At 44.8% G+C, this 23,076-nt stretch overlaps 1 protein-coding gene across 6 annotated transcripts in view; it reads right to left on the minus strand.

Annotated features, from left to right (window-relative positions):
• The window catches only part of TEX14 (testis expressed 14, intercellular bridge forming factor), a 541,240-nt gene that overhangs the window by 351,819 nt on the left and 166,345 nt on the right, over window positions 1-23,076 (minus strand). For all 6 annotated transcript variants that reach the window (XM_075589773.1, XM_075589772.1, XM_075589771.1 and 3 more), the window contains exons 11-14: window positions 22,763-22,914; window positions 21,577-21,767; window positions 20,393-20,540; window positions 19,149-20,083 (exon numbers count right to left, since the gene is read on the minus strand). In XM_075589773.1, coding sequence (XP_075445888.1) covers window positions 19,149-20,083; window positions 20,393-20,540; window positions 21,577-21,767; window positions 22,763-22,914 — 1,426 coding nt within the window. The remainder of the gene's footprint in view (window positions 1-19,148; window positions 20,084-20,392; window positions 20,541-21,576; window positions 21,768-22,762; window positions 22,915-23,076) is intronic.

Below are 23,076 nucleotides of genomic sequence, written 5' to 3' on the forward strand. Positions count from 1 at the left end.
CCAATGCAATTACAACACACATCAGTGTGAAATAGCTCAGAGAACTAGATTAGTCATCACTTGAGTCTAGGTGCAAAGTTAATCTCCCCTGTTTTGCCTTCAAATACTTTCTGGGCAAGCTACCCGTCTACCTGAACAAGCTCCTCACCCCTACCACATGCAGCACTTATAATCTGAGATCTGACTCCAAAAGACTGCTCATGGTCCCAGGGTTCAACAAAGTATCCGGCCGCTCCTCCTTCTCTTACCGTGCAACCCACAACTGGAACAATCTAAGTTCTTTCAAAACTAAAACTGCCTCACATTTTAATCTGCCTGTAACTGTTACATACTGCTGCGGCAGCTTTTATTCTTACTAATCACCGGCTTGTACCTGGCATGTTCCTGGAATGCCACGCTGTTCACCTGGAGCATGCCGGGCTCCTTTTGCCTTCCCAGCCAGGCGCATGCCCGGCTGACGCGCGGTTGATGTGTTAATTGATAATGGTTCAGGATTTACTAGGCTGCAATGCTTCGCGTGTCCGCCAGATGGCATAAATTCATGACTTGTAATGCGCTGAATCAGTAATGTGTCGGCTTGCAGGTGTTTCGTTTAAAAAAGATACTGTACCACAGTGTGCCATTGTAACTTGGCCTTGGCCTTGAGACTGAAGGAAGAGTTGCCAAAATGTATCAATTTAGGCTTTTCATATTAAAGAAAGACAAAGACCAGTTTCAGTTTGTGTTACACTATTCTCCAGAGACCCACCCGCCATGAGTGTTCAAGTGCAGCCTGCTTTCCAAAAACCTGACAGAAGTTACGCGTATTTGATATGGGCCGCGATTAATGCAACAGAGGATAAGATGGCAACAGTTGCTCAAATTTATCAGTATTTTATCGAAAAATATGACTTTTACAAATTTTCGCCAACTCCTCATACGTGGAAGCGTGCAATAAGGAAAAGGTTATGTAGTGACCCCTGTTTTCACCGTATTGAGCCCCAATTTGATGGAGGGTATTGGTGTGTATCACCGGGTTTTTCCCGTATCTATGATCATGGAGGCGGCAAAAGGCAAAGGGTCGTGTTAAAACCAACTAAGAAGCGACAGTCGCTGCCAAGCAATGCACCAGCACCAGCACCGGCTTCCAACGACGGTCCCACTGTCAGTGACAACCCTGAGCCTGAGGCTGAGCTGGATTTGGCGTGCAGTTTTGATGAAGCTTGCATGTACCAAAGCGATTTCCAGCCTCACCTGCTGACTACAGGTGGACTAGTCCCGCTGCCAACTATCGACGTGAATGATGAAGAAAGCTGGACTGGCAGTGGACCGGCGCCGGCGCAAGCTGAATGGGAAATTCAATGGTGAGTACTGTCTTGTTGCCGTATTATTTTGGTGGGGCTGGCTGGGTACTTCGTTAGGGGGCTGACCATTACTGTACATTAAAACTTTTCTTTTTTTTCCTCAGAAAAGAAAACGGCTAATGGGGGGGATTTCGATGGATAGTATTGTACTGTATGCTGATGTTTTCCGGCCGTACAGTATACTGTGTAATAAACCCTGAATAAATAAAACTATACATTTATTCTACATACAAAGTATTCAGTATCGTTTCATTATGTGTCTTCCACAGTATACTGTACAGTGGTATACAGTGCCTAACATCTATGGGCAAAAAGAATTGTATTCCTAGGTGCCCTAGAACAGAAGTTCCCACGCCAATTGCCCGTGAACTTGACCGCGGCCCTAAGTAGTTCCCACGCCAATTGCGCAAATATAATGTAAAATAACCCGTTCTGTGGGTCTGAGCGGGTTGAAATTTACCTGGTCCCCATGCGGGAGGACCCTTGCCATAGTGGCAAAATATCAGCCTTCCAAGACCCCCCGAACCGGAGGTACCAAAAGACAGTTTAAAAGCACATTACCAAAGTGGCTTTTTTTCTGCCATGCAAGTCAATGGCAGAAACCTGAACTTTAACATCACCCTGACTCCGTTCTGTTGCCACGAGAGGGTCGCAATTTGCCATGCAATCCTGCCGCAACTAGGACTACATGGTGACCGAATATGAGCCCTCTAGGTTGAACAGAACCGGAGTTCTGGGTTCCAGGTTTCTGCTCATTGTGACTTAGCCGCTTCAAAGCTTTCTCCGCCATTTGCGCTCAATGGTAGGACCCTCCTCGCTGGCGTGACCCTTTCTCGCCGCCATTACTGCTCGGACCCTGTTGGGGTCAAGTGAAGAGGTTCCTAACATCTAGGGGCAAAATGAATTTTATTTCTAGGCGCCCTAGAACAGAAGTTCCCACGCCAATTGACCTAGTTCCCACGCCAATTGCCGTAGTTCCTACGCCAATTGCGCGACCAGCCAGTTAAAAAACCGTGCAGCAAGCCTCTACAGTACATTTGTTACAGTGGCAAAGGAGCAGATGGAAACAATGTGAGGCAATTCAACATGGTCTTTTATTGGTGGAGTCAGTACAAAAACATTTATTTACAATATTGAAACATTTAAAGTGCACAAAGAAACATTTTTGGTGCATGGGGCACAGGGAGTTAAAGTGACTTGCTTTTTATGTACTGTATTTGGGGGTTGTCTTTGGGGGTTTATTCATCAAATTATTATGATGAACTGCCTTTTGAAATTACACTGCTGTTAACTTTTTCAGCCACACACCGCCAGAGTTTTTAATCCCTCCCTAGCCAAGCATATTGCCATTGTGTTCTTAATCCGCCCATAGACGAGCTACAAACACAGTACGCCTGCGTCTAATCACACCATCCCCCTCCCCCAACCCTTAAGAGGCCTGTTGTTTGAACGGTAATGCTTTGAAAAATCCCCTCTCGAATTTGAAATGTAAATCTGATGTGCACAGCACTGTGAGAATTGAGAGTACACTGAGACAGTATTTCATCAGGGTGTGAAAATATGGACGTGTGAGGTTAGTACTGGACAGTACAGGAGGTAAAAGTGTTATTTTGCAAACTGTACTGCACTGTGCCCGAATTTTTTTTTATTCCTTGTCATTACAGAGTGTACCCCATGATACGGGACGCAAACAAAATCAAAAGAGTGCTCCAGGCCCAGGCATGGATCGACAGCGGGGAGACTTTCCAGGATTGCATCTTCACTGATAAGTCTACTGTGTCGCTGGAGAGATTTGCACGATTTGCGTTCCACAAAAAAGGCCGCTTATCTTTGAAGCCGTGGCCAAAACACCCTGTGAAGCTGCATGTGTGGGGTGCCATCTCTAGGCGTGGACCGGGATGCATTGTCATCTTTGAAGGTAAAATGTATCAAATATAATGTCGCCTAATGCACTGTACTTGACTAGTGTTGCCTTACCGTATGCACTGTACTGTACTATTGTGCAGTTTTTTGAGCACTTTTCTTTTCTTGCTATAGGAATCATGAATAAAGCTTTCTTCCAAGACAACATTGTGCCCGAGATAGTGCAATACATCACATGCGACTTCCCCAATGCTCACCGCTTCTACCAGGACAACGACCCCAAGCACACTGCGTCAACGGCGCATATCCTTGAGCGCGGCATCAACTGGGTGAAGACGCCAGCGGAGTAAGTGCAGTAGACCGTGTCCCATTTTTGTTCCCCACTGTTTTTAGCTCTTAAACCAATTGTCCTTTCTTTCCAATGACAGGTCGCCAGACTTCAATCCGATCAAAATGGTCTGGCTTCAGCTGAAGGACCATATGCGGAAAGTGGTGAAACCCTCCAAAAAGGCCGAGTTGTTGAAAGGCATACTGAGTTTTTGGAACGATGTACTCACCGTGGAACGCTGCAATAAATATATAGACCATATTGCCACTGTGTTGCCCATTGTCATCGCGTGTAATGGGCAAGCATCAGAAAAGTAGTACTGTGCTGTAGTATTGTAAGTACAGTATGTTACAGGTAAGTATGGCAAAGATTTTTTCTTTCCAGATAGTAAGAGTACTAGTACTGTATACAGTAGTTAGTTTTTTCTTTACAGAGAGAGCAGCACCAGCCATCAGGTTACAGTACATAGAATTTAACAGTAGTCAGAGTATACAGTAGTTCCAGTACAGTATACAGTACACTAGTTTGACAGTAGTACAGTAACTGCCTACTACAGTAACTGCCCCATTTTTTTTCTTTCCAGACAAAGCTGCACCAGCCACCTACAGCAGTTCAGCCATAATACAGTACAGTAACTGCACACATTTTTTGTTTTCTTGTCGTTCCAGGAAAAACGGTGGCCTAGGGGGATGGAGGCGTTGTGTCCAGTTAAATCTGCTTGTACAGTCAAATATACAGTATATAAACAGCAGCAATGATGTACACAAAACCTCTCCTCTCTCAATGAACTACTGTACTGCAGACAGAATGGGGAAAAGATAAAGACTAAAGAAAAATTAATTTTACTATACAGTATATACAGTACAGTATATTATACAGTACATTACAGTACTGTACTGTATATACTGTAGTATTAAATAATATTCTTATAAATGTGTATTAGTCATGTTTCCCCATGTTTTACAAAGGTTTTCCAAATGGTTATCCAATTTCAAGCTGCCAAAATAACTTAATATAGACTGTATGTATTATTCCTGATTATTTTTATATTTGTATTTTTTGGTTCCTGATAAAATAAATATTTATTCACTTACCTGCGAATCATAATCATTGACAGCCACCCCTACAGTGCACCAATGAATTATTTTATTTATTTATTTATAAAATATTTTACCAGGATTTATATATTTTTATTTTAAAGATATTAAAGAATGTACTGCATTGTATTAAAAACATGTGACTGTAAACCATAGTGACTGACAAATATTTTCACACCCTGATGAAATACTGTCTCAGTGTACTCTCAATTCTCACAGTGCTGTGCACATCAGATTTACATTTCAAATTCGAGAGGGGATTTTTCAAAGCATTACCGTTCAAACAACAGGTCTCTAAGGGTTGGGGGAGGGGGGGTGGTGTGATTAGACGCAGGCGTACTGTGTTTGTAGCTCGGCTATGGGCGGATTAAGAACACAATGGCAATATGCTTGGCTAGGGAGGGATTAAAAACTCTGGAGGTGTGTGGCTGAAATAGTTAACAGCAGTGTAATTTCAAAAGGCAGTTCATCATAATAATTTGATGAATAAACCCCCAAAGACAACCCCCAAATACAGTACATAAAAAGCAAGTCACTTTAACTCCCTGTGCCCCATGCACCAAAAATGTTTCTTTGTGCACTTTAAATGTTTCAATATTGTAAATAAATGTTTTTGTACTGACGCCACCAATAAAAGACCATGTTGAATTGCCTCACATTGTTTCCATCTGCTCCTTTGCCACTGTAACAAATGTACTGTAGAGGCTTGCTGCACGGTTTTTTAACTGGCTGGTCGCGCAATTGGCGTAGGAACTACGGCAATTGGCGTGGGAACTAGGTCAATTGGCGTGGGAACTTCTGTTCTAGGGCGCCAAGAAATAAAATTAATTTTGCCCCTAGATGTTAGGAACCTCTTCACTTGACCCCAACAGGGTCCGAGCAGTAATGGCGGTGAGAAAGGGTCACGCCGGGGAGGAGGGTCCTACCATTGAGCGCAAATGGCGGAGAAAGCTTTGAAGCGGCTAAGTCACAATGAGCAGAAACCTGGAACCCAGAACTCCGGTTCTGTTCGACCTAGAGGGCTCATATTCGGTCACCATGTAGTCCTAGTTGCGGCAGGATTGCATGGCAAATTGCGACCGTCTCGTGGCAACAGAACGGAGTCAGGGTGATGTTAAAGTTCAGGTTTCTGCCATTGACTTGCATGGCAGAAAAAAAGCCACTTTGGTAATGTGCTTTTAAACTGTCTTTTGGTACCTCCGGTTCCAGGGGTCTTGGAAGGCTGATATTTTGCCACTATGGCAAGGGTCCTCCCGCATGGGGACCAGGTAAATTTCAACCCGCTCAGACCCACAGAACGGGTTATTTTACATTATATTCGCGCAATTGGCGTGGGAACTACTTAGGGCCGCGGTCAAGTTCACGGGCAATTGGAGTGGGAACTTCTGTTCTAGGGCACCTAGGAATACAATTCTTTTTGCCCATAGATGTTAGGCACTGTATACCACTGTACAGTATACTGTGGAAGACACATAATGAAACGATACTGAATACTGTATGTAGAATAAATGCATAGTTTTATTTATTCAGGGTTTATTACACAGTATACTGTACGGCCGGAAAACATCAGCATACAGTACAATATTATCCATCGAAATCCCCCCATTAGCCGTTTTCTTTTCTGAGCAAAAAAAAGAAAAGTTTTAATGTACAGTAATGGTCAGCCCACTAAAGAAGTACCCAGCCAGCCCCACCAAAATAATACGGCAACAAGACAGTACTCACCATAGAATTAAAATTCATTTCCCCCCAGATTTTAGGAACCCCCTCACTTCACCCCAACAGGGTCCGAGCATGTACAGTACTGTACTTTAAAATAAATTAAATATGCAATTTTACTATTAGTGCGCGCGCACGCACAGACTGTGTACTGCAGGTTGAACCGCGAAGGTATTAGACTTCAGAGACAACAGCTCGCAAACGCCACCATGCGTTTTTACACGGCATTGCAGTATTGCAGCCAGCGGGAATAAAATGCTTAAATCACAGCCGCGAAAATAACGCTATACACCCCGGGAGAAAACGACACAAAACCGCACATCACCGGGATCTTCTGAAATTCGCGGAGCTAGCCAAGTAAGAATAAAGTTGGTCGCCAGTGTACGCCTATAATATATATTAACTTTAACTGTGCATGCAATGTGTTGTATATAATGTATACAGTTTCACTTATTGCAACTATGTGTCAGGAGTCAGGGCACACGCCGCCCCCGGCGCTGCCTTTCCTTACCTGTGCCGCTGGCTGCGGTCTCCTCCGTCCCTGCTCGGCGCCTCGTTCCTCCGCCCCCCCGCGGCTCGCACGCACGCCGCCGACGCTGGACTCGCGGCCGCTCCTCTTACAGGGCGCACGCTGCGCAACTTAATTTATGCACTGCACCAGCCGGGTAACTCCGCCCCCCAGCCATCTCCGCTCTCAGGTTCAGGTCCTCCCACCATCCACCTGCAGCAAACCAGACCATTAACCCCTGCCCTATCACAAAGGGCTCCTGGGCGCGCCTCTGCTCTGCCCCTTCCTCTCATTGGTCCTCCTCACTTTATTACCCCTGTGATTCCTCTCCAACCTTGCTCTGCAAAGTTTGTCTGCCTAGTGCTGTTTCACACTGTGCCTAGCTCTCTCTCTGTTTCAGCTTCGTTACCGAACCGGCTTGTCTCCCTACTCTCTCTGGCTCTACGACCTCGGCTTCCAATCGACCACGCATACCTCTCGGACCCCTCGATCTCGGCACTTGGACCTCTACTACCCGGAACTCTGTTACCCTCGACCTCTGGCTTCGGACCCTACTACGGCACCTTCTCTATGCCCGGATCTGGCAAGTACTCTACCTACCCTGTTACACCTGGCCTTGTCCACACTACCAAATCCACACTCCGGGCACGCTCTCACTACTGCGGGTGCGTGGTTACTCACTTTCCACCTCAGTATTGGAGGTTAGTCTGGTCTGCGGGCAGAACAGGGTGACATTATGCAGAGCCCAACCGACGCAGATCCCCCCCCCCCCCTGGACATGAACCAAATACTGACGACACTGGCACAACATTGTCAGACTCTTGGAGACCAAGTAGCCACTCTCACGCAGCAACTCTCAAACCTTACACTTCAGGAGGTTCCCCCCAGAGTACCACGCACTCCGTGCCTAACCCCGCCCATTCGTGAAGGGGCTACAGCCTCGGAACCAAAGATTCCTGCACCCAAACCATACTCCGGAGAACCCCAGGCTTGTAGTGGGTTCCTGACCAAGTGTGAGATCCAATTTGAACTGACCCCTAGTCACTTCACCTCCGATCGCTCCAAGGTGGGCTATATTTTTTCTCTTTTGACAGGAAGCGCCCTGGCCTGGGCCTCCCCGATCTGGGACGTACGGCCTGAGCTTACAACGGATTACTCCCGCTGCAAGAGGGAGTTCCAACAGGTGTTCGACACTCCGTCTCGCTCGGATACTGCAGCCTCTGCTCTCATGTACCTGGCCCAAAGTCGTAGGTCCGTAGCGAAATACACTTTAGAATTTCGGACCATCGCGGCGGAGATTCGGTGGAACGAGGAGGCTCTGATTGCTGTGTTCTGGCAGGGGTTGTCCGAGCCTGTGAAGGATGAACTCGCGACTCAACCTCGACAAGAGTCCCTGGAGGATTTGATTTCTCTTTGCATTCGGGTGGACCAGAGCCTGCAACAGAGACGACACGAACGCCAGCGTCCCCGGTTTGTTACTCCTGTATCCTTCCCGGTTCCTTCCATGTTTTTCAGTTATCCTCCGGCTATCCTACCACCTCCGAACCAATGCAGATTGGCAGTCAGCAACTTCGGGGTGCGGAGAGGACTCGTCATAGGAATGAGGGTCTCTGCTTTTACTGTGGATCCCCAGAGCATCAGGTACGCGCTTGTCCACTGAGGCCGGGAAACGAAGATACCCAGTGAGTAATGTGGGGCTCTCCCTGGGTATGATCACTTCTTGCCCCCTTTCCAAGGAAGAATTCCCTAAGAGGATTATGTTACCGATTACCCTGGAGGGTACTGATTTCCTGGTTTCCACCTCAGCCTTCCTTGACTCGGGATCAGGAGGGAATTTCATAGACCAGAGGTTCGCCACCTTGAACAACATTCCAATGATCGAGAAGAAGTCACCCATAGGCTTGGAGGCCATCGACGGACGTCCTCTACAGCCGGCATTCATCTCGCTGGAGACCCCTCTACTTACCTTGTCCATGAAGGACGGTCATTGTGAACGACTCACGTTCGATGTCTCAACTCCCCCATGGTTCAAGTTATCTTCGGCCTGCCCTGGCTCTAGAAGCACAACTTGTGCATTGATTGGACAGATCGGGTCCCTATCCAGTGGCAATTCCTCCCGGAACAAGGCATTTCCGCTACCCTCCTTCCCGGCTTGGAAATACCTCCCCCTCTTCCCTCTAATCTTCCGGAGGCAAACGCGGATTTCTGGGACGTCTTCAGTAAGACCTACTCCGATCTCTTACCCCCGCATCGCCCGTATGACTGCCCCATCGAGCTGGTTCCTGGGGCGATCTTGCCCAAATCAAAAACTTATCCCCTGTCCGTTCCTGAGACCACCGCTATGGCGGACTACATTCAGGAGAATCTCCAGAAAGGTTTTATATGGCACTCTACCTCGCCTGCCGGCGCGGGTTTCTTCTTCGTGAAAAAGAAGGACGGTGCGCTCAGACCTTCTATTGATTACAGAGGTCTTAACCGCGTTACGGTCAAAAATCGATACCCGCTCCCACTTATCTCTGAGTTGTTTGACAGACTACAAGGATCCACCATTTTTTCAAAGCTTGATCTTAGGGGGGCTTACAACCTCATCCGCATTCGTGAGGGGGACGAGTGGAAGACCGCATTTGACACCCGCAGCGGGCACTATGAGTACATGGTTATGCCCTTCGGTCTTTGCAACGCCCCAGCTGTTTTCCAGGACTTTATGAACGAGGTCTTCCGAGACGTACTTAACGTTTTTGTGATCATCTACTTAGACGACATACTGATCTTTTCCAAGACCCTTCAAGAACATGTATTACATACTAGGCTCGTGCTTGCCCGTCTTCCCCTCAATCATCTTTATGCCAAACTTGAGAAATGTATTTTCCACCAGAGATCCACAGCCTTCCTAGGTTACATTATCTCTGACAAAGGCTTCAGCATGGATCCAGAGAAACTAAAGGCCATACTGGATTGGCCCCAGCCCAGTACGTTGAAGGCCATTCAACGCATCCTCGGATTCGCCAATTATTACAGGAAATTTATTCAGGATTTTTCCTCCATAGTGGCCCCCATCACTGATCTCACCAAAAAAGGAGCCGACCCCTCCATTTGGCCGCCTGAGGCCTCCACTGCTTTCTAGACCCTCAAACGTACCTTCGTTTCCGCACCTATCCTGCACCATCCGGACACTTCACTCCCCAACTTCTACTCGATGTGAATGCTTTGGAGTCAGGAGCCGGTGCAGTACTCTCCCAAAGAGCAGGACCTCAAGATAAATTACACCCATGCGGGTTTTTTAAAAAAAAAAAATTCTCCGGCCGAGAAAAACTATGATGTCGGTAACAGAGAGCTTTTGGCCATCAAGATGGCCCTCCTAGAATGGAGACACCTTCTCGAGGGCACTCGGGTACCCATTTCCATCCTTACGGATCATAAAAACTTGTTATATATTGAAGGAGCCCGCCGTTTGGGGTCGCGGCAGGCCCGGAGGGCACTATTCTTCTCGAGGTTCAATTATGTTCTATCCTATATACCCGGGACCAAGAATGTTAAGGCCGATGCCTTGTCTCGGCAATTCTCCTCAGAGGAGAGGTCGGAAGAGATCCCTGAAACCATTCTACCGGACACATTTATCAGTTCTGCAAATTCATTTGATATTCTGGACAAAATCATCAAAGCTGAATCTTAGATTCCCAGTGGCGTAGAGGTTCTAGAGGGTACTTTGTACGCACCGCCACAATTCCGGCAGAAGATTCTGGAATGGGGCCATTCCTCATGGACTGCGGGTCAGCCCGGTTTTAAGAAAACCCTGGATCTCATTGGAAGAACCTTCTGGTGGCACAAGATGGGTAGTGAGGTTAAGGACTTCACCAGTGCCTGCTCAACTTGCGCCCAAAATAAGACCGCTCGGCACAAACCTCCGCGTCTTCTGATCCGTTACACATCCCGGAACGTCCATGGACACCACATCTCCATGGATTTCATAATTGAACTTCCACCCTCCAAGGGAATGACCACTATACACGTCGTCGTAGATCGCTTCACGAAACAGGCACACTTCATCTCGCTCAAGGCCCTTCCTTCTTCTCCGGTTCTGGCGGACATTTTCTCCAAAGAGGTCTTTAGACTCCACGGTATTCCCACATCCATTGTGTCCAACAGGGGTTCTCAATTTATTTCCAAATTCTGGCGGGCCTTCTCCAAGTCACTCGGTATCACCCTCTCCTTCTCCTCCAGCTACCACCCGCAAACAAACGGGCAGACTGAGAGGATGAACCAAAATTTTGAACAATATCTGAGATGTTTTGTATCTGAGGCCCTCGACGATTGGACTGATTTACTACCCTGGGCAGAATTCGCGATAAATTCACACAAGAATTAATCTACCCAAGAATCTCCATTTTTTGCGAATTATGGTTTCCACCCCGCTCGTCTTCCCATCTCCAGTAGTCATTCAGGGGTACCAGCAGCCGATACGCGGGTATCCGTCCTTCAACACACCTGGAGGAGGATTCAATCTGCACTCGCTGGCGCTTCCCAGAGGTACAAACTTCAAGCCGATCGGCATCGTTAGGAGGCACCTGAATACAAGCCAGGGAGTAAGGTGTGGCTTTCTGCCAAAAACATCCACCTGAAGACTCCTACCCCGAAGCTGTCCCCGAAATTCCTGGGACCCTTCGAGGTTCTCGAGCGCATTAACCCAGTCACTTACCGGTTACGATTTCCTCCGACCATGAGGATTCCCACGGCTTTCTTTGCTCAAACCCTACATCCAGAGCACCCGCTTCCCGTCCAAAGACCCAAGGCCTAAACCCATCTCCATACAGGGACAACCTGAGTTCGAGGTCCAAGCCATCCTGGATTCCCGTTTTTCCAGAGGTCGTTTACAGTTCCTGATTCATAGAAAGGGGTATGGTCCAGAAGAACGAACCTGGGTTCCTTTGGATCAGATTCATGCTCCAGTGTTGCTTAGACGCTTTCATCTCAAGTTTCACCACAAACCTTGGATGGATCGTCCTGAGACCGATCCTCGAGGGGGGGGTACTGTCAGGAGTCAGGGCACACGCCGCCCCCGGCGCTGCCCTTCCATACCTGTGCCGCTGGCTGCGGTCTCCTCTGTCCCTGCTCGGCGTCTGGCCCGTTCCTCCGCCCCCCGCAGCTTGCACGCACGCCGCCGACGCTGGACTAGCGGCCACTCTTCTAACAGGGCGCGCGCCGCGCAACTTAATTTATGCACTGCACCAGCCGGGTAACTCCGCCCCCGGCCATCTCCGCTCCCAGGTTCAGGTCCTCCCACCATCCACCTGCAGCAAACCAGGCCATTAACCCCTGCCCTATCACAAAGGGCTCCTGGGCGCGCCTCTGCTCTGCCCCTTCCTCTCATTGGTCCTCCTCACTTTATTATCCCTGTGATTCCTCTCCAACTTCGCTCTGCATAGTTCGTATGCCTAGTGCTGTTTCACACTGTGCCTAGCTCTCTCTGTTTCAGCTTCGTTACCGAACCGGCTTGTCTCCCTACTCTCTCTGGCTCTACGACCTCAGCTTCCACTCGACCACGTTTACCTCTCGGACCCCTCGAACTCGGCACTTGGACCACTACTACCCGGAACTCTGTTACCCTCGACCTCTGGCTACGGATGCTATTACGGCACCTTCTCTACGGCCGGATCTGGCAAGTACTCTACCTACCCTAGTACCCCTGGCCTTGTCCACACTACGAACAGTAGTGACACTATGTATTTGTAACGTATAATGTATTTTTCATTATAACTCTGTGCCCAGGACATACTTGAAAACGAGAGGTAACTCTCAATGTATTACTTCCTGGTAAAACATTTTATAAATAAATAAATCTACTCTCGGAGTCTTAGCATGGTTCATATTTCATTAAGCATATTGGTAGAGGAGCACTCACAATTCCAGTTGAACATTACTGAAGAAATGTTATGTGAAAACAGATAACCGCACTCAAGTAGTCTTGTTCCAAATATGAAGAATGTACTATATTTAGAAAGGATCAACGTTTCGGTCCCTATTTGGACCATCATGTGGTTTACTACTAATAGTTTTATTCTAATATACACACCAAGTTTATATTTACACTTATATAGACACACTATATGTGACATCACTGGTATCTCACTTTTGTCCTCTTTTTTTCTTCACTGTTGCCTAGCAATAGACAAAGGTTTGGGGTTTAGGTTCAGTAAATTTAGCATGCTGTACCACTGGATTTTTTAAATCTTGAAATACTGTAGATCAACATAGGGACTGAAACGTTAATTATTTCGAAATAAATTCTTCATATTCGACAGACTACTGGAGTGCCACTCATCTGTTTGAATCGGGTAATTCAATATTCCCCAAAGTGGCCGATCAGGAATTTTTCACTTCTGGTATTTGGGTCTGTTGCAAGTAGCTGCACACACTTTTTCTTCCCCAAGCGTCGATATTTTGGTTTATTTAAGTTGCTGGTTCACTATGGGGCCTATTAACTAAACTTCAATAAGTTAATTGCATTACCGATTGAGTTTGCATGTTCCTACTGTACGCTATGAAATTTGTGTAAAAACAGTATTCACTAAGAAAAATCGCAATTTTTTTTAGCGTTTGGTAAAAAAAAGCCATACTGCACGCGTTTGTATTTGCTTAACGAGCGAAATGAACTTAAAGTTCTATTTCGCTCCAGAAGCCTGGAAGAGCTGCACAGAGAGAGCTGCATTTCTCTGCACAGTTCTAACAGGCGATTGCGCAGTTTTAATTTAAATTTGAATAACATAGTATTGAAGCAGGGGGTATTCGGTGCTGAACCGCATTAATTTCAGCCTCGGGGACCCCTGCTTCCCGAGTTATAGGCCCGGTATGGGATGCCTGTATATCCGCCATGTTTAAATCTCCCGCGTCACGTGACGGGGGAGATTTAAACAATGCAGGGAGATACCCCATACCTGGGCCTGTAACTCGGGAAGCAGCGGGTGCCCGAGGCTGAAATTAATGCGGTTCAGCACCGGATACCCCCTGCTTCAATACTATGTTATTCAAATTTACATAAAAAAGTTAATTACCTTAGCGGCTAACGGTGGTAACCACTATGGTAATGAAGGGGTTAACCCCTTCCGCTACCCACCTGAGAGGCCTAACCACCCGCCCTGGGGCAACTATCCCCTTCACCTCTCACCTCTACCCCAAATAAACATTAAAATGAAACAACCCTACTACCCATTCCCTCTACCCCCAACACCTCCCCCCTCCTCTACACCCCCCGCACTCTACACCTGTACACACTGTAATGGAAAAAAATCCTATTATTCAGATCTGGATAATAGCGCATTTGCCCATTAAAAATAAAACATTACCCAGCCAGCAAATAGTAAATTCAAGTTACTTACCCCTTCAAGGATGAAGGCCACCATCTTATTTCTCTGCGGGCAGCAGCATTAAAATTAAAAAAACACCTAACAAATGGCCACTAACCCCTTAATCACCTTAGCGGTTAGTAACCACTATGGTAATTAAGGGGATAACCCACCCTCCCCCGCTACCAACCCAGGTGGCCTAACCACCCTCCCCGAGGCAACTAGCATCACCCTCTACCCATTGATTGTCACTGTGCTAAACAATTCATGACAATGAATGAACAACCTAAAAAAATGAAAAAAAAATCATGACATTTAAATAAAAACAAACATTTGACAATAAAACATTGATTGTCACTGTATCAAACCATGCCCACAATATGGGCATGGATTGCCACAATGGCAATGAATGGGCAACCAAAATTTTAAAAACAACAATAGATTACATTTAAATTAAAAAAAAAATTGTAACTGTAGTAAACTACCCACAATATGGGCATGGATTACCACAATGGCAATGAATGGGCAACCTAAAAAACATTTGCCAAAAAATCCATTGATTGTGAATGTGTTTATCTATACCCTGAAATGGCATCCTAAAAAAAATAAATACACAATTAAATAAAATACAATCAATGTGTTTCCTTCCTTTGCTGGGATGAAGATTCATCCTCCTCATCCAACTGCGCCACCAACTCTTGCCCCACGACACAATGATCCTCAGCAGCAATGATGTGCAGACATCCATGATCCTAAGTTGATTGCAGAAGAGTCTCCGTAAGTTCTTTATTCTTTCTTTTCTTCCTTTTTTTCTCTTATTTGTAATCCATCAGGTTCAGGACAGGAGAAGTTGATCCAACGGCTTCTTGGGGTCAAATGACAAGCCTTATACAAGGCCTGTGATGTCACATTTGACTGACTAATGGTACACCCAGCAATCCGATTAGTGGATATACCATGTGATGGCTTACATTTTATTTAATGATGATGTCATCTTAAAGGGAGGGAAGCCAATTAGGTATGATATGCTTCCCTCCCTTTAAGATGGTCACTTCAGCCAAAAAAAATGTAAGCCATCACATGGTACACAACCAATCGAATTGGTTGATATACCATGTGATGCCTTTCCTTTTTTGAAGGGATGCGATAGCCACATTGGCATGCAATTGCAAATGTGATGACATCTGTGACCCGTTGAGGGCACAGATTAGCACAGTGACAATCAATGGATTAAATGGCTAGAGTTTTGTTTTTATCGTAATGTATATATTATAGTAATGTATTTTAGAGTATTGCACTGTAATGGTTATTTGAATGGGCAAAATCGCTATTAGCCATCTTTGACTAATAGCGCTTTTACCCATTCCTGTGTGGTGTTGGTGGTAGAGGGCGTGGGTGAAGGGGGTAGTTGCTCCGGGATGGGTGTTTATGCCTTGCTGGAGGGGTTAACCCCTTCATTACCTTAGCGGTTGTAACCGCTAAAGGTATTGAAGGGGTTAACTCCTACTGTAACCCTCCCAAAACACCCACCCTGGGGCAACTACAAGCTTCACCCACCCCATCTACCAACAACAAAGCCGTTCCAGCTATTTAACACCCTCATTACCTTAGCGGTAAGACACAAAGGTAATGAAGTTGGCTGTAATTTTATTTTTAGTACCTAGGAATGAAGCTGGGTGTCACCAGAGCTGAAATTAATGCGGGTCAATCCTATGCAGTAAAAATAAAATAAACTCTGTGATATGCAAATAGCGATTCCGATCTCGCCACCCTTTAGGTAGCGAGAAAAGTGTTTAACCCCGGATTTGCATCTCGGAGATTTGAGAAAAGCAGTTACAGGCAAAAATGTAGAGTTTGGGCATTTTTTCAGCTACTGCACAACTTCTAATTGCAAGAGTGTTAACGCTCATTAAAAGCCGTTTTCAAGTGATTTCGCTATGTTATCAAAGCTTTGTGAATAGCTACACAAAATCGCTTGAAAAGTGCACTTGACAAATGTTAAGGCACTTATCGAAGTTTAGTGAATAGGCCCCTATGAGTTTTTGTAGCTTGAGAAAGGTCCCAAGGATTACAAGAATGTTGGTATAGTAAAGTAATTTTTGCACCTTCAAAAAGTCCTGTGAGTCATTGTATATACATCATCATGTATGATACCAGATACTCTTTGACAAAGTCCCAGGCAGGGACGAAACGCGTCAGAGTTCGCTCTGTAGCACTTTTGTTAGTGTATATGCACTCAAATAAAACAATCTTTTATTCATTTATTTTGCGTGTGGATATCGCTTCCTTTCAACCCTGATGGTAGCAGTGCACCGCCTTTCTGTTCTATTTTTACTTTTGTATACACACACACACATATATATATATATATATATGTACATTTCTATCGTTCTATATAGTTCTATATATATGTACATATATGTGCATTTTACCCGCTGGCGAGATGTTTCGGCAGGGTGCTGCGGTGGCGTGGATCAGCGTCTACTGGCATTTTCCTCCTTCAACTACCTGCATTCTCCTCAGCATTGAAAATGGCCACGCGTGTCAAATGTCGCTGTGTTGCCATGCCAACTGCACGCTATGTGACGTCACAACGATGAGGAGGCAGCCTCAGAGCAGACACGGCACTGCAGCTGAGGGCGAGTGGGCAGTTGGGGAGCACGAGACGCCAGAGTGCTTGTAGCGCGAATGTCCCGCGCCGCCGGGGATGGAGGATGGGAGCTGACGTGACCGGAGCCAGCTTGCCCGGCCATGCACACGTGCGATGGCTTGCCCGGCGACGCGCAGCTTGTGCAGGAACCCAGAAGTAGGCCAATGATCAGCCGCCTGGACCACACCGAACTCTCTGCTGCACAGGTGGGCCCCCTCCCTTTTCAGCAGTCACCTACCCAGTCAGTCAGCCACCCACCTGGTAAATCAGTCACCCAGTCACCCAACCCACCCAGTCAGTCACACACCCATCCAGTCAGTCACCCACCCAGTCAGACAGTTACCCACAAAGTGAATCAGTCAGTCACCCACCCAGTCAGTCACCCACCCACCCATTCAGTCACCCACCCATTCAGTCATCCACCCACCCACCCATTCAGTCACCCACCCACCCAGTCAGTCAGTCACCCACCCATCCACCCAGTCAGCCACCCACCCCGTCAGTCATCCAGTCACCCACCCAGTCAGTCATTCACCCACCCATCCAGTCACCCACGCAGTAAGTCAATCACCCACCCATCCAGTCAGTCACTCACCCACCCAGTCAGTCAGTCACCCACCCAGCCAGTCAAGTCGGTCACCCACCCAGCCAGTCCGTCAACAACCCAGTCACTCAGTCACCCACCCACCCACCCACCCAGTCAGTCACCCACCCACCCAAGTCAGTCACCCAAGTCAGTCACCCACCCACCCACAGTCAGTAACCCACCCAGTAAGTCAGTCACCCACTCACCCACCCATCCAGTCAGTCACCCACCCAGTCAGTCAAAGTCACCCACCCACCCAGCCAGTCCGTCACCCACCCAGTCAGTCACCCAGCCAGTCAGCAACCCACACACACAATCACCCACCCACCCAGTCAGTCACCTACCCAGTCACCAACCCACCCAGTCACCAACCCACCCAGTCAGTCACCAACCCACCCAGTCAGTCACCCACGTAGTTAGTAAGTCAGTGAGTCACCCGCCCAGTCACCCAATCAGTCAGTCACACACCCAATCAGCCACCCATCCAGTCAGTCAGTCACCCATCCAGTCTATCAGTCACCCAGTTAGTCAGTCAGTCACCCACCCAGTCAGCCAGTCACCCACCCACCCAGTCAGTCAGTCACCCACCCACCCAGTCAGTCATCCACCCACCCACCCAGTCAGTCACCCAGTCAATCACCCACTTAGTCAGTCACCCTCACGCACACTGTCCCACACCCTCACGCACTGTCCCACACCATCACGCACACTGTCCCACACCCTCACGCACACTATCCCACACATTGACATAGAGACTCACAAAAAAAACACGAGGAATTCGCAGTAAGTATAAATATAGAAGTGCAAATAGTTAAAACAGGGGTGTGTGTTGCCCAAGCGCATTCTAAATGAAACTTCTTTGCGTTTTGTCACTGAAATTGTGTTTTGATTTTTAATTAAAAACAACATCATCACAAATACAATTTCTGTAACAAAACAGTGACAAAAGACAAAAGAAGTTTCACTTAAAATTCGCATGCATTAAAGATTCTAGGATGCAATATTTACAGTACTTCAAAGCTACAAAGGAAAGTGCACTGAATATTCTATGGCATACAGAATATGAACTTGTAGGTACACTTCAAACTTGTAGATTATTTTGACTGGTATACTAATTTTTATTTTTTTTAAATTACGTTTATTTGCAAAGTTAATTAGTAAAAGTATGAATTATATTCAATAAGAAGGAATGGTCATCTGTAGAAACATCGGGCCACAGTATCGGCCGCAGATCCACTGCTCTCTCTGGAGGAGAGAAATGAGAGGCCGGGAAGGGAAGAGCGTGACAGCCAAACCTTGACAGCTGGATATCTTAACAATCTCAACTGACCTAAAAGATGTTATTGAAAATAACCCTAATTTAACCAACATGTCCATGTATGGTTACATGCAATATGATTTACTGTCATTTACTAATACTTTCTGCAAATGGTTTGAAATTATATGTATGAAGATTTAGGAAAAGGAGTTTTAAAAAAAGTTGTACATTCTGACAGATTTTCTTAAGTGAATCATAATGCAGTGGGAAAGTAAAAAAAATAAAAAATAAAAAAATATATATTATTATTTTATGGGATTAGCACCTACATTATTTTCTAGTGGAGTGTCTGCTGTTCGCTGTGTTATATATATAAATGCAGAAACATCTCAATACTTGATCATTTTTATCTAGTATGTTTACTTATACTTCCTCTGTTCTTTTTGTATATTTCACCTGATAATTGTGTTGATCCTCAGGGCTTTTACTTTGAAGTAAGCTATAACCACTCCACAATTCTTGTCTTGTATTCTTTTGCCGTGCACCCATATCACACTCACTGTGAATCTTCCTCATGTCCCTCTGGGCTGGATTAGACTTGGAACACAACCCATTGTTAGGGGGCATGTATCGACCAGGGGGGCCTACAGCTGACACCTGGTTAGTATTCCATCCAGAGTACGATTTACTCTTGAAAGGTGTGACAATGTTATCAACTTCATCCCTGCTAACCATATTAGTTGATTTCTGAGGAAAACACTCTTCTGATAGTTCCTCATATCTTTCCACTTGGTCATCCACTGAATGTTTTAACTTTTGTTCTGCACTGTCAAGAGCTTTAATAGCCTGTTGCATTAAAGTCTGTGAAATGGTTACGTTAAGAACATAGGAACTAATATTCTTCTCTAGTGTAGACACTCTGTCCAATCTTGTTTGTTGCCCTGCCTGTTTGACATCATTTAGCTCTGTTGTCTCACTCAGGCTATCCAAATCTTCTGTACTAGATTCTGTATCAGAAGTGCTGCTTTCTTTTATTGAGACTGACGGTGCATTGAGATATATTTCTTTTAGACATAATGCTGATTTAGCATCACTTTTATCCTGATTTGTTTTTTGAATTTTATTTTCCAATGCACAATCTAGATTATTCAGTACTTCCAAAATATCACTGTATGAATCAGTGGAGGAGGAAGTTTCTACTTTGTGATAAGAACGAGTCATTGGCTTTTGACCGACTATCCCTCTTAGGTGTGGTTCAACAGGTAAGCTCTCTTTTCGCAGACTTTGTAGAGCAGAATGACGGGTACACATAGGTAGATGATCATGGTGCATTTCTATCTCTTTTTCACCAAATAATGTTTTATGTTCATCTGTAAAATACGATTGAGATTCTAAAAAAAAAAAAAAAACAATACGTCACAAAAAAAAAATACTGAATCCTGAATAACCTCGGTTATAATCAACTGTAGAGCTTTTACCCGCAATAAGGTCTTTTACTTCTGCTTGGGGGTTTTAAAAATGGGAATAAGAGCAGTAATATTCATTCGTCTTTGATGGAAATCTGTGCCTTACTTACAACTGATGTGTTTTAGCATGTTCACTTTAAGGGAGTGCTCTCAACCATGCTTCTTTAAAATGGCAAATCTACTGTTGGGAAAAAGCTATTGTTGCAGTTACTTTGCTAATAACAATCATGTTACCAAGTATGTTTGCCTGTCGTATATGATCATCATCTAGCTCCCTGGTGATCTTGCTCCAGGGCTTGAAACAGGTGTTTATATCTGGATATACATTATGGTGTTGTATGTTTAAATTCTCAGAGGCGCCTTTTCTGGACTCTATGGTATCCTGAAAATAAAGAAATCTGTAATTACATAATTCTCTAAAATCAATGTGTAATTCTGTAACATTAATACCATTTGGATTTTTTACAGGGCATATTTTTTTAAATTTTACTTACAAATAAACGTTACACATCACCTCATGAAAATGGCAAACACCATATTTTCCTGCTAATGAAATATTGGATTCTACTGTTTATTCAGTACTATTTGATGCACAAATATCTTATAATCACACAATCACTTTGACTGATCTCATGTTGATCCCTTTTGTTTCTACTTTAAAAAAATAAAATATTTTAATGTATTTTAAAGTATGTTTACAAATGTTTGTTGTCTGCATTCAATTAATACCTTTCCACAGTGTTGTTACATTAGGATATTCTTGCCCATAAAGGTGTATTCAGTCCTACCTGGTTGCAATCTGTCTCCAAGTCCTGAACAGGTCAAGCTTGCCCAAGTTTTGAAAGTAAAGAGGTGAGTAAACGTGAAGGCATTCCAATGTGTGAAGAAATCATCTTTTATGCCTGCTCGCCTATGTAACGCCTCAATGTGTTACCACTATCTTTCATACGTTTGCGGAGAAAACAAGCAAGCAGTTAACACGGGTTCTTTGTGTCAATCATAGTCTATAGTACAGGTTCAGTCCCACTTAGAAGCTGGAGTTGCAATAACATGATAACAATCTAAGATTTACCACAGTTAACTGTATGTAATACATTTACAAATTTGAACCCCAAATTTCAAAATTTCCTTCTCTTCCATGAAATACAAATACCTGTGTGATGTCTCATGCAGATGAGCGAGTAAATAAAGGGAACATCACAATTATTAAACGGAACATCACTATGATGTCCAATATTACCCTAATTCGCTCACTGTCATAGCTATAAGCTTTTATTTTTTGAAGAAGAGCTTTTTAGCCACTGTGACTTTAATCGAGTTAGAGGGTATTCCCTTTTGTGTTCTGTTTTCTCTTCATTCAATGGTTATAGTTGCATGAAGAAATTTTAAATCATGTTACTAGGGATTCAAAATGTTACCTTAAGATCATTTTTCAAGATATAGCGAATATCCTGCAGGTTCATTTTACGATCTTTTGGCCTTGTCTGAATCCCTGTGCTCACTATGTCTTCATAGGGTTTAGCAAGTCTGAGATCAACAGCCAAGCAATTACCAGAAACCACTGAGTCTTTAATAGCTGGACCATCCAGTTTATTCCAAGGAATAGTGTCTGCAATGAAAAAATACCACAGACGTATATGACATCCTTGGTTATAAGGCTAGATCCTATAATCATGAAAGCTAAAATAAGCATGTCATCTTAGTTATAAATACCCATTTCTTACAGAATTATCTGCTTCCAGTGCTATTTAAAATAACATTCAATGGAGAGAAACTGCGGGGGTAACAGGGGATAGGGAGATCCTCTGGGGGCAGAGGGAGGATCATTCAGCATGGGGGTGGGTGTAGGGAGATCCTCAGAGAGCAGCGATAGAGGGCAGGTCATCTGAGGAGAGTTGAGGGCTAGGAGTTCGTTGCAGCGGCGTATGAGAGCTAAGAGATAATCCAAGGGCAGTGGGGGTTGGAGATAATCCGAGGCCTGGTGGGGTGGTAGGCAGGGGAGATCCTTTGGGGTGTGGGAGGAGAGATTAAGAGGTAGGCTAGAGGCAGGCTGGAGGGCAGGGGGATAGATGGCATGTTGATATGCTTTGTTTTCTTTTAATAATGAAAAATATAAAAATGTTTCCTTTAATAGTAGTAATCCCCTGAGGACAGGGCATTACCTAGCCGGGGCCTCAGGCCTTTAACTCTTCCACCCTGGGCATTAATGGTCAGGTAATGACTGTCCTGTCCTGCAGGGATTATTACTTCTTTAATAAGCCTCCCTACTCTTAAAATGATCAGCAGAGAAATAGAGCCTAATGGAAGTCACTTACAAGCCATAGTAATTATGCTCCAATAACGGAATGATCTCCTTCCTGACTCTTCATTATTTATTGTATGTGTTGGAGCTCAGCTTCAATTTTAAATATACCAAATAGTCTAACAAGGACCTGCACATATATTAAGGGAGTTATTTTCTCCCTGATTACATGCTATGTTTTTACTGCTCGAGTGCTCCTGATAAGAGAAGTTTTACATTGGAAATCTACATAACAATTTCACAATAAAATGGTAATCTACAGGTTACAGATAAAAAGAAAGATTAACCATGTTTAAAATTACCTGTCAGAAGTTCCTGAATGATCGCACAAAAGCTGTAAATATCACATTTTGCAGTAATTGTTTTCCCCATAATTACTTCTGGAGCTGACCAGTGATACAGCTGTGTAGGAATAGGAAAATGAGTGAGATCACTGTGAGTCCCACCATCTTTGCTGAAACATAAATACAAAAATACATTAAAATGCAATTACATAAAAATATTCTGTTACTATAAGTAATGAGAATATTATGTATCTATGTTGATGCTAGAATACACAATACTGTTAGTAGAAGACCAATACAGGTACAAAAAACTGTTGCCATTCTTATCCACT

The sequence above is a fragment of the Ascaphus truei genome, chromosome 3 (genome assembly GCF_040206685.1).
Source record: "Ascaphus truei isolate aAscTru1 chromosome 3, aAscTru1.hap1, whole genome shotgun sequence".
NCBI classification, from domain to species: Eukaryota; Metazoa; Chordata; class Amphibia; order Anura; family Ascaphidae; genus Ascaphus; species Ascaphus truei.